The 12,073-nt window shown below is 40.3% G+C and overlaps 1 protein-coding gene and 1 long non-coding RNA gene across 4 annotated transcripts in view; one reads left to right on the top strand and one right to left on the bottom strand.

The window, feature by feature from the left end:
• The window catches only part of kif26ba (kinesin family member 26Ba), a 211,604-nt gene extending 200,226 nt beyond the window's left edge, over nucleotides 1–11,378 (top strand). For all 3 annotated transcript variants that reach the window (XM_692940.11, XM_068214531.2, XM_073928195.1), the window contains 4 exons: nucleotides 48–3,447; nucleotides 4,384–4,586; nucleotides 4,808–4,958; nucleotides 7,328–11,378. In XM_692940.11, coding sequence (XP_698032.6) covers nucleotides 48–3,447; nucleotides 4,384–4,586; nucleotides 4,808–4,958; nucleotides 7,328–7,476 — 3,903 coding nt within the window. In that variant the 3' untranslated portion in view covers nucleotides 7,477–11,378. The remainder of the gene's footprint in view (nucleotides 1–47; nucleotides 3,448–4,383; nucleotides 4,587–4,807; nucleotides 4,959–7,327) is intronic.
• Nucleotides 752–7,926, bottom strand: LOC141378521 (uncharacterized). Its single transcript, XR_012393242.1, has 2 exons — nucleotides 4,736–7,926; nucleotides 752–4,691 (listed from the first exon to the last, which is right to left on the bottom strand). It is a non-coding gene; the product is annotated as an uncharacterized lncRNA (long non-coding RNA).
• Nucleotides 11,379–12,073: the final 695 nt, after the last annotated feature.

Consider the following 12,073-nt stretch of genomic DNA (forward strand, 5'->3'; position numbering starts at 1 on the left):
CCATTGCATTTTGTTTAAAAGTTAAATATTGTACATTTTTTTTGTAGCAATACACATCCAGTTCCTCTGGTGGGGAGAGTTCATGTGAGGAAGGAAGAATGCGTCGCCCAACCCAGCTGAGAACTATTCATTCTAGAAATGTTGTTGATTCAGAAATGCCCCTGCTACACCTCTCCAGTGATCCCGAAGACTATTCCAGCAGTGAGCAGTCATGTGACACTGTTATTTATGTGGGTCCAAATGGATCAGCCCTCTCCGACAAAGAGCTTACAGACAATGAAGGTCCTCCAGAGTTTGTTCCTATCATCCCATCTCTTCATAAAAATAAAGCAGACCTTGGCAAGGCTTCCTTGACATCAGAACCCCCTCAAATGGTGGTAGCCCCTCTTACTCAAGCCTCACAGTCTGTCCAACCCTTGCAGACAATTCATCCACAGCCACTTCCACCTTTACCAGAGGAAAGTGCTGAAACGGGTAAGAAGGAGAAAGACTGTCTTAAATGTAACACTTTTGCAGAGCTACAAGAAAGGCTGGAGTGTATTGACGGTAAAGAAGAAGTTACAAATTTCCCCTTTGAAGAAGTCCCTGCCAACAGAGCTGTCAAAAATGACCCTGGTCAAGTTGTTAAAGGGGGTGAGCAATCTAGTTCTCCCAAGAGGATCTCTGATCAACAACTGGAGGAGATCCGTGAGGTGGTTGAAGTAGCAGAGATTGCTCAATCAATAATTGAAAGCTTGACACAGTCTTCGATAGGCAGTTGTGGACTCTCCAGCAGCAGAAGTGTGACTGGAAGCAGTGGTATCGGCCAATTAATCCCTCTTCAGCGAGCAAAGAGCTCAAGTTTACATGATAGCAGAGAATCCATCAGTGGTGGGAGCAGCAGTGAGAGTAAACCTCGTCCTATGGGCTCCCCACGATTGGGAATTGCCAGTCTTACTAAAACTTCAGAGTACAAACCGCCATCCTCTCCCTCTCAACGCTGCAAAGTTTACACTCAGAAAGGAGTAATGCCTGGCACACCACCACACTCCTCACAAAACCTTAATCTAGACTCTCAAAAGTCATCTACAGAATCTTTGCTCAATCCAGAGTCTAGAACCTCTCCAGTGGGAATGAGCCCACAGGTGCTAAAGAGATCCTCATCCTCCAATAGTCTTGGATCAGCTGAGACGTTGTTTGACGATGTTCCCCAGCTACCTTTAGACAATAAAAAAGATGCAAAGGACCCCACAGCCACAGTTATGCTGGAGCATCCTTTAGAACCCAACGGTGAAGATGAGCTGGTGTTCACCTTGGTGGAAAAGCTCACAGTTAGTGGAGTCATGGAAAATGGCAGACCAACCAGTATTATCAGCTTTAACAGTGACTGTTCAGTTCAGGCCATGGCATCAGGTTCAAGGCCTGTTAGTATCATCAGCAGCATGAGTGAAGATCTTGAACATTACAGCACTTCTCCCTGCACTACCACTGCCACTATCTCTCAAGTCAACATTGCTAAATTCCTGCCTCTCAGCAGGATAGAAGGAGATGTCCAGGCTAGTCGACGTTCTTCAATCAGCTCATGGCTAAGTGAAATGAGTGCTGGCAGTGATGGCGACCAGTCATGTCATGGTTTTGTTGCCCAACAATGCTTTGGACAAGGTGAGGCACTCACCGAAGATAGACTTTTGGAAATTCAAGAGGAAGGCGACACTGAAGGTCACCTTGAGTCAAATGACCAAAAGATCTCAAACAAAGAAACTGACTCCAATAAAACTGAAATGAATGACAAAATCTCAACTACAGAACACAAACCAGACAAGCTGTCTTCCACCTCAAGCGGCTATGTTCCTTTTAAGACCAATATCACGTCTCATCCATGTGCTGCAGTTAAGCCAATGGTTGTGCAGAACCTACTAACCAAAACCCATTCAGCCAATGATCCCAAATCCACACCTGTTCCAGTCTCGAGTGAAATAACATTCGATGACCCTTGGATGAAGAGGGAGGGCAGTGAAGAGACCAAGCCATTGGAAATGGTCTGTGACGTTAACTCAGAAAAGCGAGCATCTGAGTCTGTGAAAAAGAAATGCCAGGTTGACAAACACAGCTCTGGTAGTGAAGCATCATGCTCCCCTGATTCCATTATCCGGGTGGTGGATGGTTGTGAGATGATTTTTAATGCATCTGAAAGCATAACTCAAGTGTACTCTGCAGACATCCTCAGGACAGGTAGTCTCCCTCGTGCATGGCATCGCTTGAATAAGCAGGACGATTTGGAGGACTCTACATACCGCTACCTGAGTGGGGAGTATAAAAGCCTTGGAGTTACCACCTCCACCCCCTGCAGTCCAAGAGCCACACTTGAAAGAAGAAGTTCAGCAGGGAGGCAAGGTATCTTTGCTCGCCAAAAGGGAATCCCACCATTGCCACCTATAAGGAAGTCTAGTCTTGACCAGAAGAACCGAGCAAGTCCACAGCATAATTCAGGAAATGCTCAACTTCTTGCTTTCCTTGGAAGCACACCTGAAGATATGAGTGGTAAACATAAAGGACCAAACGTAGAGAGCAGCAGACTCTTTAGTGCTAAACTTGAGCAGTTAGCTAACAGAACCAATTCCTTGGGGAGGTCCCATGGGGCACATTATGACTGTCATTCCTTGGAGAGGGCTGAGAGTTTGACTTCTCTGGGCTCTAAAGGAGGGGTCACCAAAGACAGTACAATGCCAAGGACAGGTAGAAGCATCAACCGTAGTTTGCTGTCATCACCCACCAATGGACCAAATGGCAGCAACAATGTACCTCAGTCACCCAAAACAAGTCAATCCAAAATTTCAGCAGTTAGCAAACTCCTTATGGCAAGCCCAAAAGCTCGAAGCTTATCAACCTCTAGTACTAAGACCCTAAGTTTCTCCACTAAGTCCCTTCCACAGTCAGTAAACCGAAGCTCAAGTTTGCCCCCCAATGGAAAGAATCAGAACCAAAATTCATGGTCAACCCAGTCTCTGAGTCGTAGCAGGGGTACAGGGTTAGCTTCAAAGTTACCTTTAAGGGCAGTGAATGGACGGATCTCAGAACTTTTACAAGGTAGTGCAAGCTCTCGCACCAACCAAGGACGAGGGGCTTCGGACACAGAAGATAGAGGAGCAGCAGTCAAAGGAGAGGAAAAGCCAGTGGTCCATACTCTGCCCTCCCCATACAGTAAGATCACTGCCCCAAGAAGGCCTCACCGTTGCAGCAGCGGGCATGCTAGTGATAACAGCAGTGTGCTAAGTGGAGAGCTTCCTCCTGCCATGGGAAAGACTGCCTTGTTCTACCACAGTGGTGGCAGCAGTGGCTATGAAAGTATGATACGAGATAGTGAGGCCACAGGAAGCACATCATCTGCTCAGGACTCAATGAGTGAAAACAGCAGTTCTGTCAGTGGTCGCAGGAGTCTAAAGAATTCAAAGAAAAGAAGTAACACAGGTAAACAAATATATCAGTTTAATGGTGAGGAAAGTTTCATTTGTCTGTGAACAGTCCATTTAAGAGTACAATTACTGTTATTCCTATTGTACTAAATGTATTGGAATTCAATTTTGGGGGCTCCTTCCAGATTATGTTTTTGAGCAACAAACATTTTTAAACCACTCTACTCCCCATGCATAGATGATCTGTTATGACACTTACTGATAGCACTTGCCAAACTTAGCTGTGGGTGGTCTTTGAATATTTAGTGCTGCCTAAATTCCTGAATACACACCTCCGCTCCTGTTTCCTCGGGCAAAGGATTTTATTCTGTTTCTCTGCACCACAAACCTTTGCATGGTGGGAACATCTAAAATTTAAATCATTGCTCAGGAAGAACAGACACAAAAGCTAGACTAGTACACATTAAACTGCAAAGAAAAGCGGTATTGTATTCATCTTGCAAATAAGTCAATTGAAAAGGTCTTTGCAAATTGGAAGATATAAAAACAAAACCGCAGTAAAAAATTTACATCAACTCATTCTTAACGTTCTCCTGAACTTGCAGCTCTCTCTTTCTCTCTCCCCCCTCTTTCTCTCTTTCTGAGGGAGTGAAGGAAGAATGAAAGTTTGACCTTTTCTGTACTGCTTTTTTTGTTAGACAAGCTTGAACACATTAATTTGACTTCGTTCTGGGTTCCAAATCAGATAGCATATCAGCGGACCTGTAACCGTCATTTTTTATGTAAATAGGGGAACCACTTCTGGCAAATTCCTTAGTGTAGACTTAGTTCCTTCAGACTAGTCTGATAAGATTCTGCCATACTTTTATCTCAGTGCTCTTTTTCATTACATTACAAGTTTATGTAGTTTAAACTTCAGCTCAGGACTTTGTTCACCTGGTGTAAATGCAAATGTATTTACACAGTGGTCTTGGCATTGTTTCATCACTAGGGTCCCAGAGACGGCGTCTAATTCCTAACCTCTCCTTGGACACCTCCTCTCCCATAAGAAAACCAGTCATCAGCCCTGGGGTACGCTGGGTGGATGGTCCCCTCCGGCCCACACAGAGGGGATTAGCTGAACCTTTTGAGATTAAGGTGTTTGAGATTGATGATGTTGAACGTCTACAGAGGAGGCGAACCATAGGCAACAAGGTATGAAGCATGAAGAGTGCTATTGCAGCAATTACATCTCCATTTTTAGTCAAGCACATCCACATGTAATTTTCAACCATCCCTAAAGAAAAAAAGGTTATTTTTCTAGTGAGTTTAGAGATTAGGGATGAAGCTGAACTCTGTAAAACTGGTTCTCCAGGACCAGAGTTGTAAACCCCTGTTTTAGACAGATATCTCACTTATTGTTATTGTGCCCCCAGGAAGTGGTATACTTTAGTGCCAAACTCAAGATCTTGGAGCACCGGCAACAGAGAATCTCAGAGGTGCGTGCCAAGTATGATTGGCTGAAGAAAGAACTGGAGCAAACCAAGCAACACCTAATGCTGGAGCCAGAGAAATGGACCACTGAATGTAAGTGAATGGAGTGAATTTGTAAACATTGGGTTGATATTTACAATACTTGATCTGTTTAGAGTGGGACATAAAACTTTAGTTCCAACCTTGCTCCAACACACATACATAACTCTAGGGATAACCAACACAACACTGACATTTCAACATAGTGTCGAGATCCTGAAGCATAGATGTTTCAAAACCCTACTCTGAAGCATAATTTGAAAAACCCATGCCACATTACTAAAGTGATTCAAAGCCTCAGGGTATTTGACAAGCGTTTTGAGATGTGGCAGACCTGCTGAACCTACTTTTAATTGACAGGGTCAGGAACAAACCATGCAATCCCAGATAACCTAGTGGGAAGTGCACTGAGATAGAGTAGCTGTATCAATCAACCTATTTTTACGATCATTTTAAAATAATGCATAATTTTATTAAATTCACGTTTATTTCTATATCGCTTTCACAATGTAGATTGTGTCAAAGCAGCTTAACATAGAAGTTCTAGTAGATTGAAACCGTGTCAGTCCAGTTTTCAGAGTTGAAGTTAAGTTTAGTTCAGTTCAGTCTGATTTAAATTTCACTGCGAAAAGTCCAAACACTGAAGAACAAATCCATCTATGCACAGCTCCACAAGTCCCAAAAAAATAAATAAATGCTTAATGCAAATGCCAAGATGCACATGTATTTTGCTAATGTATTTAAAAAACTTGTGTGCACACATGAGCAGGATAAACTTCCAATCTACACATAAACTATGTTGGAAACTGATTTGTCAAATTAATTCCAGCATGCCCATCAAAGAAGTCAAGTGATTTTGTTTTAACAGATCATGTGATAACAAAAATGTGTGAGATGAGAGTGCATTCATGGACAAATCAGTGAACTGACCACATCCAAAATGTTGTTTTGGTCATTCTAAAATCTTTTAGCCAAAGTCTGTCATGAAAAGTGTTCAGTATTATTCCTCCAAGAAATGTCTTTAGCGTCTGTGCTCTAAAAGAGCTTCACACACCCCGAAAAGCCACTGTGCATTCATTGCATTTCACCTTCTTCTGAGCTGATAATATATTACTTTATTATAGAACAAAAAAGGCACACTGACAAATCTACAAACACAGCTACCGCAGCCAATTCCATTTTTGTGTTGATATTTTCGGCCAATTCATCTGGAATCTATGATTTTGTTCTCATTGACTTATTGAATGGAAATGGTGCTTTATTCGCTAATATTTCATGCAATATTCCAGTTTTGTGCATACATTGAATTTGTATCTTTGAATGGAAATATAGCTAGTGTCTCACCACACTTCACTCTTCCCATCACTACATACCTGTAGTATTCATATAAGTTTTAGGGCTTGATAAGCTCAATGAGATGTTTAAAGGGCCATGAAACCCCCCTCTTTTGGTTCAAGTCTACCTCCGAGTTTAAAAAAAAAAAATGCTCCAAGATGGGCGTGGAGCACTGAGAGCAGAGGGAAGAGTGGGCGTGGCTGGCAGAGCAGGGGAGAGGACAAGTGTTGTCAGTTGGCTCACAAAGTGAAACAAATACCGTGAGGAGACCCTTGATTTATAGTTCACAAAGTTAAAAGAAATAAACAGTAATTAATTTAATGCTCTGCTACATTTGTTATTCATAACTTCATCTACATATAACCACAATTTGTTATATGATCATAAAGATAATTGTGCTTATATAAACACTTTAAACGAGGAGGACTTCTTTCCTCCTCAATCCCTGCAGCAGATCTCTTGCCCTGTCTATTTCAACCATTACCCCTGCTGGTAATCTGGGGGATTTTAAACATAGGCAACACAGCAGCACGTATAGGCAATGTGTCTGAATGGTAATGAACTCAACTGATAAAAGATAAAGTCTGCCATTCTCGTACAGCTCTCCCGACAAAAATGTTTGCTGCAAACCAACAGCTTTGCTGTATTGGCCCTGATAGAATCAGGGGAAAAAACATGCAACAAACTCCGTGAATCATGGAAACAAATACATCCGACCTGTGCTGTAAGCAGATTCGCGCTGTCACAGATTTTGATCCCGCTCCAAAAATGATTCTAAACCTTGAGGATGAAATTAGCAGACAAAAGCAAAAATTATCCAGTTTTACCCACATTTAAAGCTGACATGTGCTAACATTGTCTAAACTGATACTCAACACACACAAATCTGTTAAAATTAAAAAAAAGTACTTCAATGTGTCCTGAACCTTTAATGTGGTTTGACGCAAAGCTCCACAGGAGTTTTGCACCGTCTTTCCAGAGCCACAAACTACAAGTGTAAATACTATAAATAGTTGTGCAGTGTTTTTTAAGGACAGGTGTTGGGTTTAACCATTGTCATTTAACATCTGTTTCCTTCCCCTTTGCAGTTGACCTTCAGCAGACGTTTGAAGTGGACTCTCTAGAGTACTTGGAAGCTCTGGAGTTTGTGACAGAACGACTGGAGAACCGGGTTAACTTCTGCAAAGCTCATCTGATGATGATCACATGCTTTGACATCACCTGTAGGCGACGGTAAAAGTTTGGCCAAGTATTAAGGATAGTTGGAAGTGGAAAAGGCTCAGCTGGCTGTATGTGAGCAAAGTTGAAGTTCATCACTACAGTGATGGCTGAAATGAATGGGGAATATATAAAGGCTTAATATTTTTTCTAAAATGGATTTAGGTGGGAAACACAAAACGCTGGACTTTGTTGGCGAAAATGTAAAAAAAATGTTGTCCCACAAACCTGGATGAGCACTTTGGAACTTCAGAATCGCTTGCGTAAATGGCTTGCTGTGAACAAACGAATTACATTGCCATATGTGGAGAACAGAACAAACTGTTGAAGAAGATGAATGGGGAAAAAAAAACAGAACAAAAAGGACGACAAGTGCCTTGTGAACACTTCAATATCTTGGAAATCTGCAGAAAAAAAATAAAAAATCCATATTTGTGTACAGATGGTGCTAGTAAAAAAAACATGCATATAAACAAAACAAAAAAAAAAGTTAAAAAGAAAACACTGCTTGTTCAACTGTGTTTAATCTCTTTTAGATTCTGTCTCAGTATTTGTATTGTTATACACTAGTCAAATTCAACATGAACTGTTACGTGTGTTTTATATTCATTTTTTTTGTATCCTCGGACACATTGAGACCACACAGAGCGTTTCATATTCGATGAAATAGCACAGCACGATACCTAAAAGAATGATTCTGGCATTGGCTCATTGATTTTTACCTCCCCTGCAGTTATGTTGGCATTTTCAGCAGTGTGACGCCTCCGGTTGTGCCGCTCCAGTGTCACTGTATAGAGGCGCGAAGAATCCTCAGTCTGGCAGGACCAACAAGGATATTTAATATTGAAAAAACATTGGCCTTTTGATGCATGCCGACTTTCTTAAAAGCATTTACTTTCCCAATATAGTGTTTGATCATCAACATTTCATCTGCTGTATGGTGCATATGTCAGCTCACCGGCCTTCCCTCTGTGTGGTCTCACTGTCAGAGTGCTGACACTTTGGTATAAATCTGTTTATATATACAGTACACTATATATGGTGCTTGAGACAGTTTCAGCTCTAAACGTTTCTAGATGAGTATATAGCCTGTTTCTGGTACTAACTAAAGACTTCATACGCTTTTTTCCATTCTTGCTTCACTCCCTCACCCTGGCCAAAGCAAACAGGGACGTTCTTGTTACCCTTTTGACTTTTTGGCATTGTAATGAATGAAGGATATTATTTATTTTTTACCTCAGGAGGCCTGTATGACAGAGATGCTTATATTCTATAATTTATTTAGCCTGCAAAGCACTATGCATTAAAATTGTACAGTAGCTAAATTCATGCCATATATATATATGAAATATATATTTCACTTTTGTTCTTCTTTATATATATTAAATTGTTTTGTTTGTTTCGCATTTCTATCACCAAATCTTGGGAGATGAGATAACGCGCGATTTTTCACGTTTATTCATGTTTTTTTCATCACAACCTGTCACGTCCTGATACATTGTGTGATATGAAGTACAATGTGAAACGAATATCGTCCTAAATGCGCTTTAATGTTCACTTACATTCTTGCGAAACTAAGACCTCGCCTCCTTTCATTAGGTCATGTGAATAGAAAAAGCAAAAAAAAAAAAAATACAAATAAAAAATGAGTGTAGCAGCCTGATCTCACGAGGAAACGTAACTATTTTGCATGTTAAAAGTGGCTAATTCGAACAAATTCATACAAATTCGATCATTCACCCCTAAAGCCCTAAATAGAAATCGACTTAAGACGTGGAGTATGCTGACTTCAGTCGCAAATTTTGAAGTACAGTACAGACATTGAAACACTTTATTTAAACTATTATCGTCGTGTAGGATTTTCGCCGCATTTTGCGATTGGATAGTCTATATACTTGTGGCTGATGGACACTACCCAGCAGGCACACAAAATCACACAACATATTACGGTAATGACTGCAGGTCACCAAAATTCTATGTCTATTTAGCATCTAAGGACAATATTATTTTGACATCCAATAACGACATTAAATTCCGTTGATATTTGGTTGATTTTAGGTTGTGTTGGAAAGTGACCAAAATTTAAAGTCTGATAGATGTCATAGTGGTAACGTCCACAGAACGTCAAAGTGTAACAAGATTAGATGTTGATTTTAGGTTGGACATTGACGTCGGCCTGACGTTAGGTTCTGACATCAACCAGGTTTTCATTTCCAAACAAAATCCAACATCCCCACAGTGTTGGGATACAACGTCAATATGACGTCAAAATGCCGCAAAAATCCTACATGACGACAATTGTTTGATTGCGGTGTTTACATGTCTGTACTGCACTTCAATAACGTGACTAAAATCGCCATACTCCACATCTTAATTCAATTTCTGTTTAGTTCAACTATGACCTTAATCGAATTAAATTAGTAAAAAATCACTGTTTACATGGTAGACTCTTAGAGTATTGTCTTAATCATGTTAAAATTGGATTATTGGTGTCCATGTAAACATGCTCATTATTATTCTTAATGTGAATATTTAATCTGCGTAAGTTAAGCTACTAAAAAAGTTTGGAGTTTGGAGTGGATGTCCTTCTGTTGACGTCAACCTGAGGGTTTCCATAGCAAAAACTAACCATAGCAATTAATAATTTGCCCTAGTCAATACTTTACTGTGAGTTTGCTATGAGAGAATATGCAAAATAAAGCCCCACCCCCTACTCAATACATTACCGTTAGTTTGCTATGAGAGAATGATATGCAGAATAAAGCCCCACCTCTTACACAATATATTACCGTTAGTTTGCTATAAAAGAATGAAATGCAGAATAAAGCCCCGCCCCCTACTCAATACATTACGGTTAGTTTGCTATGAAAGAATGATATGCAGAATAAAGCCCCGCCCCCTACTCAATACTTTACTGTTAGTTTGCTATGAGAGAATGATATGCAGAATAAAGCCCCACCCCCTACACAATACATTACCATTAGTTTGCTATAAAAGGATGATATGCAAAATAAAGCCCCGCCCCCTACTCAATACATTACCGTTAGTTTGCTATAAAAGGATGAAGTGCAAAATAAAGCCCCGCCCCCTACCAATACATTACCGTTAGTTTGCTATAAAAGAATGAAATGCAAAATAAAGCCCCGCCCCCTACTCAACACTTTACTGTTAGTTTGCTATGAGAGAATGATATGCAGAATAAAGCCCCACCCCCTACACAATACATTACCGTTAGTTTTCTATAAAAGGATGATATGCAAAATAAAGCCCCGCCCCCACTCAATACATTACCGTTAGTTTGGTATAGGAGGATGATATGCAAAATAAAGCCCCCGCCCCCTACTCAATACATTATCGTTAGTTTGCTATAAAAGAATGAAATGCAAAATAAAGCCCCGCCATCTACTCAACACTTTATTGTTAGTTTGCTATGAGAGAATGATATGCAGAATAAAGCCCCACCCCCTACACAATACATTACCGTTAGTTTGCTATAAAAGGATGGTATGCAAAATAAAGCCCCGCCCCCACTCAATACATTACCGTTAGTTTGGTATAGGAGGATGATATGCAAAATAAAGCAAATAAAGCCCCGCCCCCTACTCAATATTCAAATTCAGTTGGAAGTATAAAAGCATACTGGAATTAAAAAACCTCAGCAACTTCCGGTTCGTGCGGACTTTAAATGTACAAATGAATACGAATTAGCCACTAAATCAAAAAGTTACGAGTTGCCGTGAGATTGCGTTGGGTCTAGACATTACAGATGCATGATGGAAGACGGAACGAGTTGTCAACATATTGCTTCATGTTATAAATGAGACAGTCGGCATGATTTCTTGTTGTATGGGGAAAAACATGAGTCTGAATGAGTTCGATTGACATACGGTCTGATGTAAATAAAGGATGTTTTGAAAGCTGCATTCGTTTTAATGCTCTTTGTTACATTTCATTTCTTCTCTTGCCACCACAGGGATTTTTCGTAGAGGTAAAACAAATCCGCAGCATTAATTTTCTACTTTTTGATGGAATTTCTTCTGCAAAGGAAAGAGCGCAACCTTTAGCCTGGTCTGATTATATTTTAATTCAATATGCGCTGTTTCATTTCAGACGTCTCTTCAAATAGATGCGCCTGAATCCCCGTTGTTCCCTGACGTGATGGATCTTTATCTGCTTTAATGAACAGGCATCAACCGCAGATTCGGTTTGATCGAAAATCACACCAGACATCAGAGGAACACAGGGGAGTTTATGAGCTCTACAAGTAGATGAGATTTCACCCCACGCCTGACAGGACAGATAAAGACAATAACACATCCTATCAATGATCCTGACATTTAGAGTTGAAGATCTCACTGTAATGATAAAAGTGAGCTGATATCACTTTCCCATTTACATAAGACAATATTAGTAGTCTCTTAAAGAAAGAATGTGGTAAAAATACAGTTTTTATTGTTGGTTTCATGAATTATCTTTTATCTCATAGACAAATTAGCAGGCATCAGTGCTTATTAAGATTGACATAAGATTAAAAAACATTTAAATGAATAAGATAAGAAATATTGTTATAGCAACACTTGTGACTGCTTTGGAAAATAACGATTGTCGTAGATGTC

Source organism: Danio rerio, chromosome 17 (genome assembly GCF_049306965.1).
Source record: "Danio rerio strain Tuebingen ecotype United States chromosome 17, GRCz12tu, whole genome shotgun sequence".
NCBI classification, from domain to species: domain Eukaryota; kingdom Metazoa; phylum Chordata; class Actinopteri; order Cypriniformes; family Danionidae; genus Danio; species Danio rerio.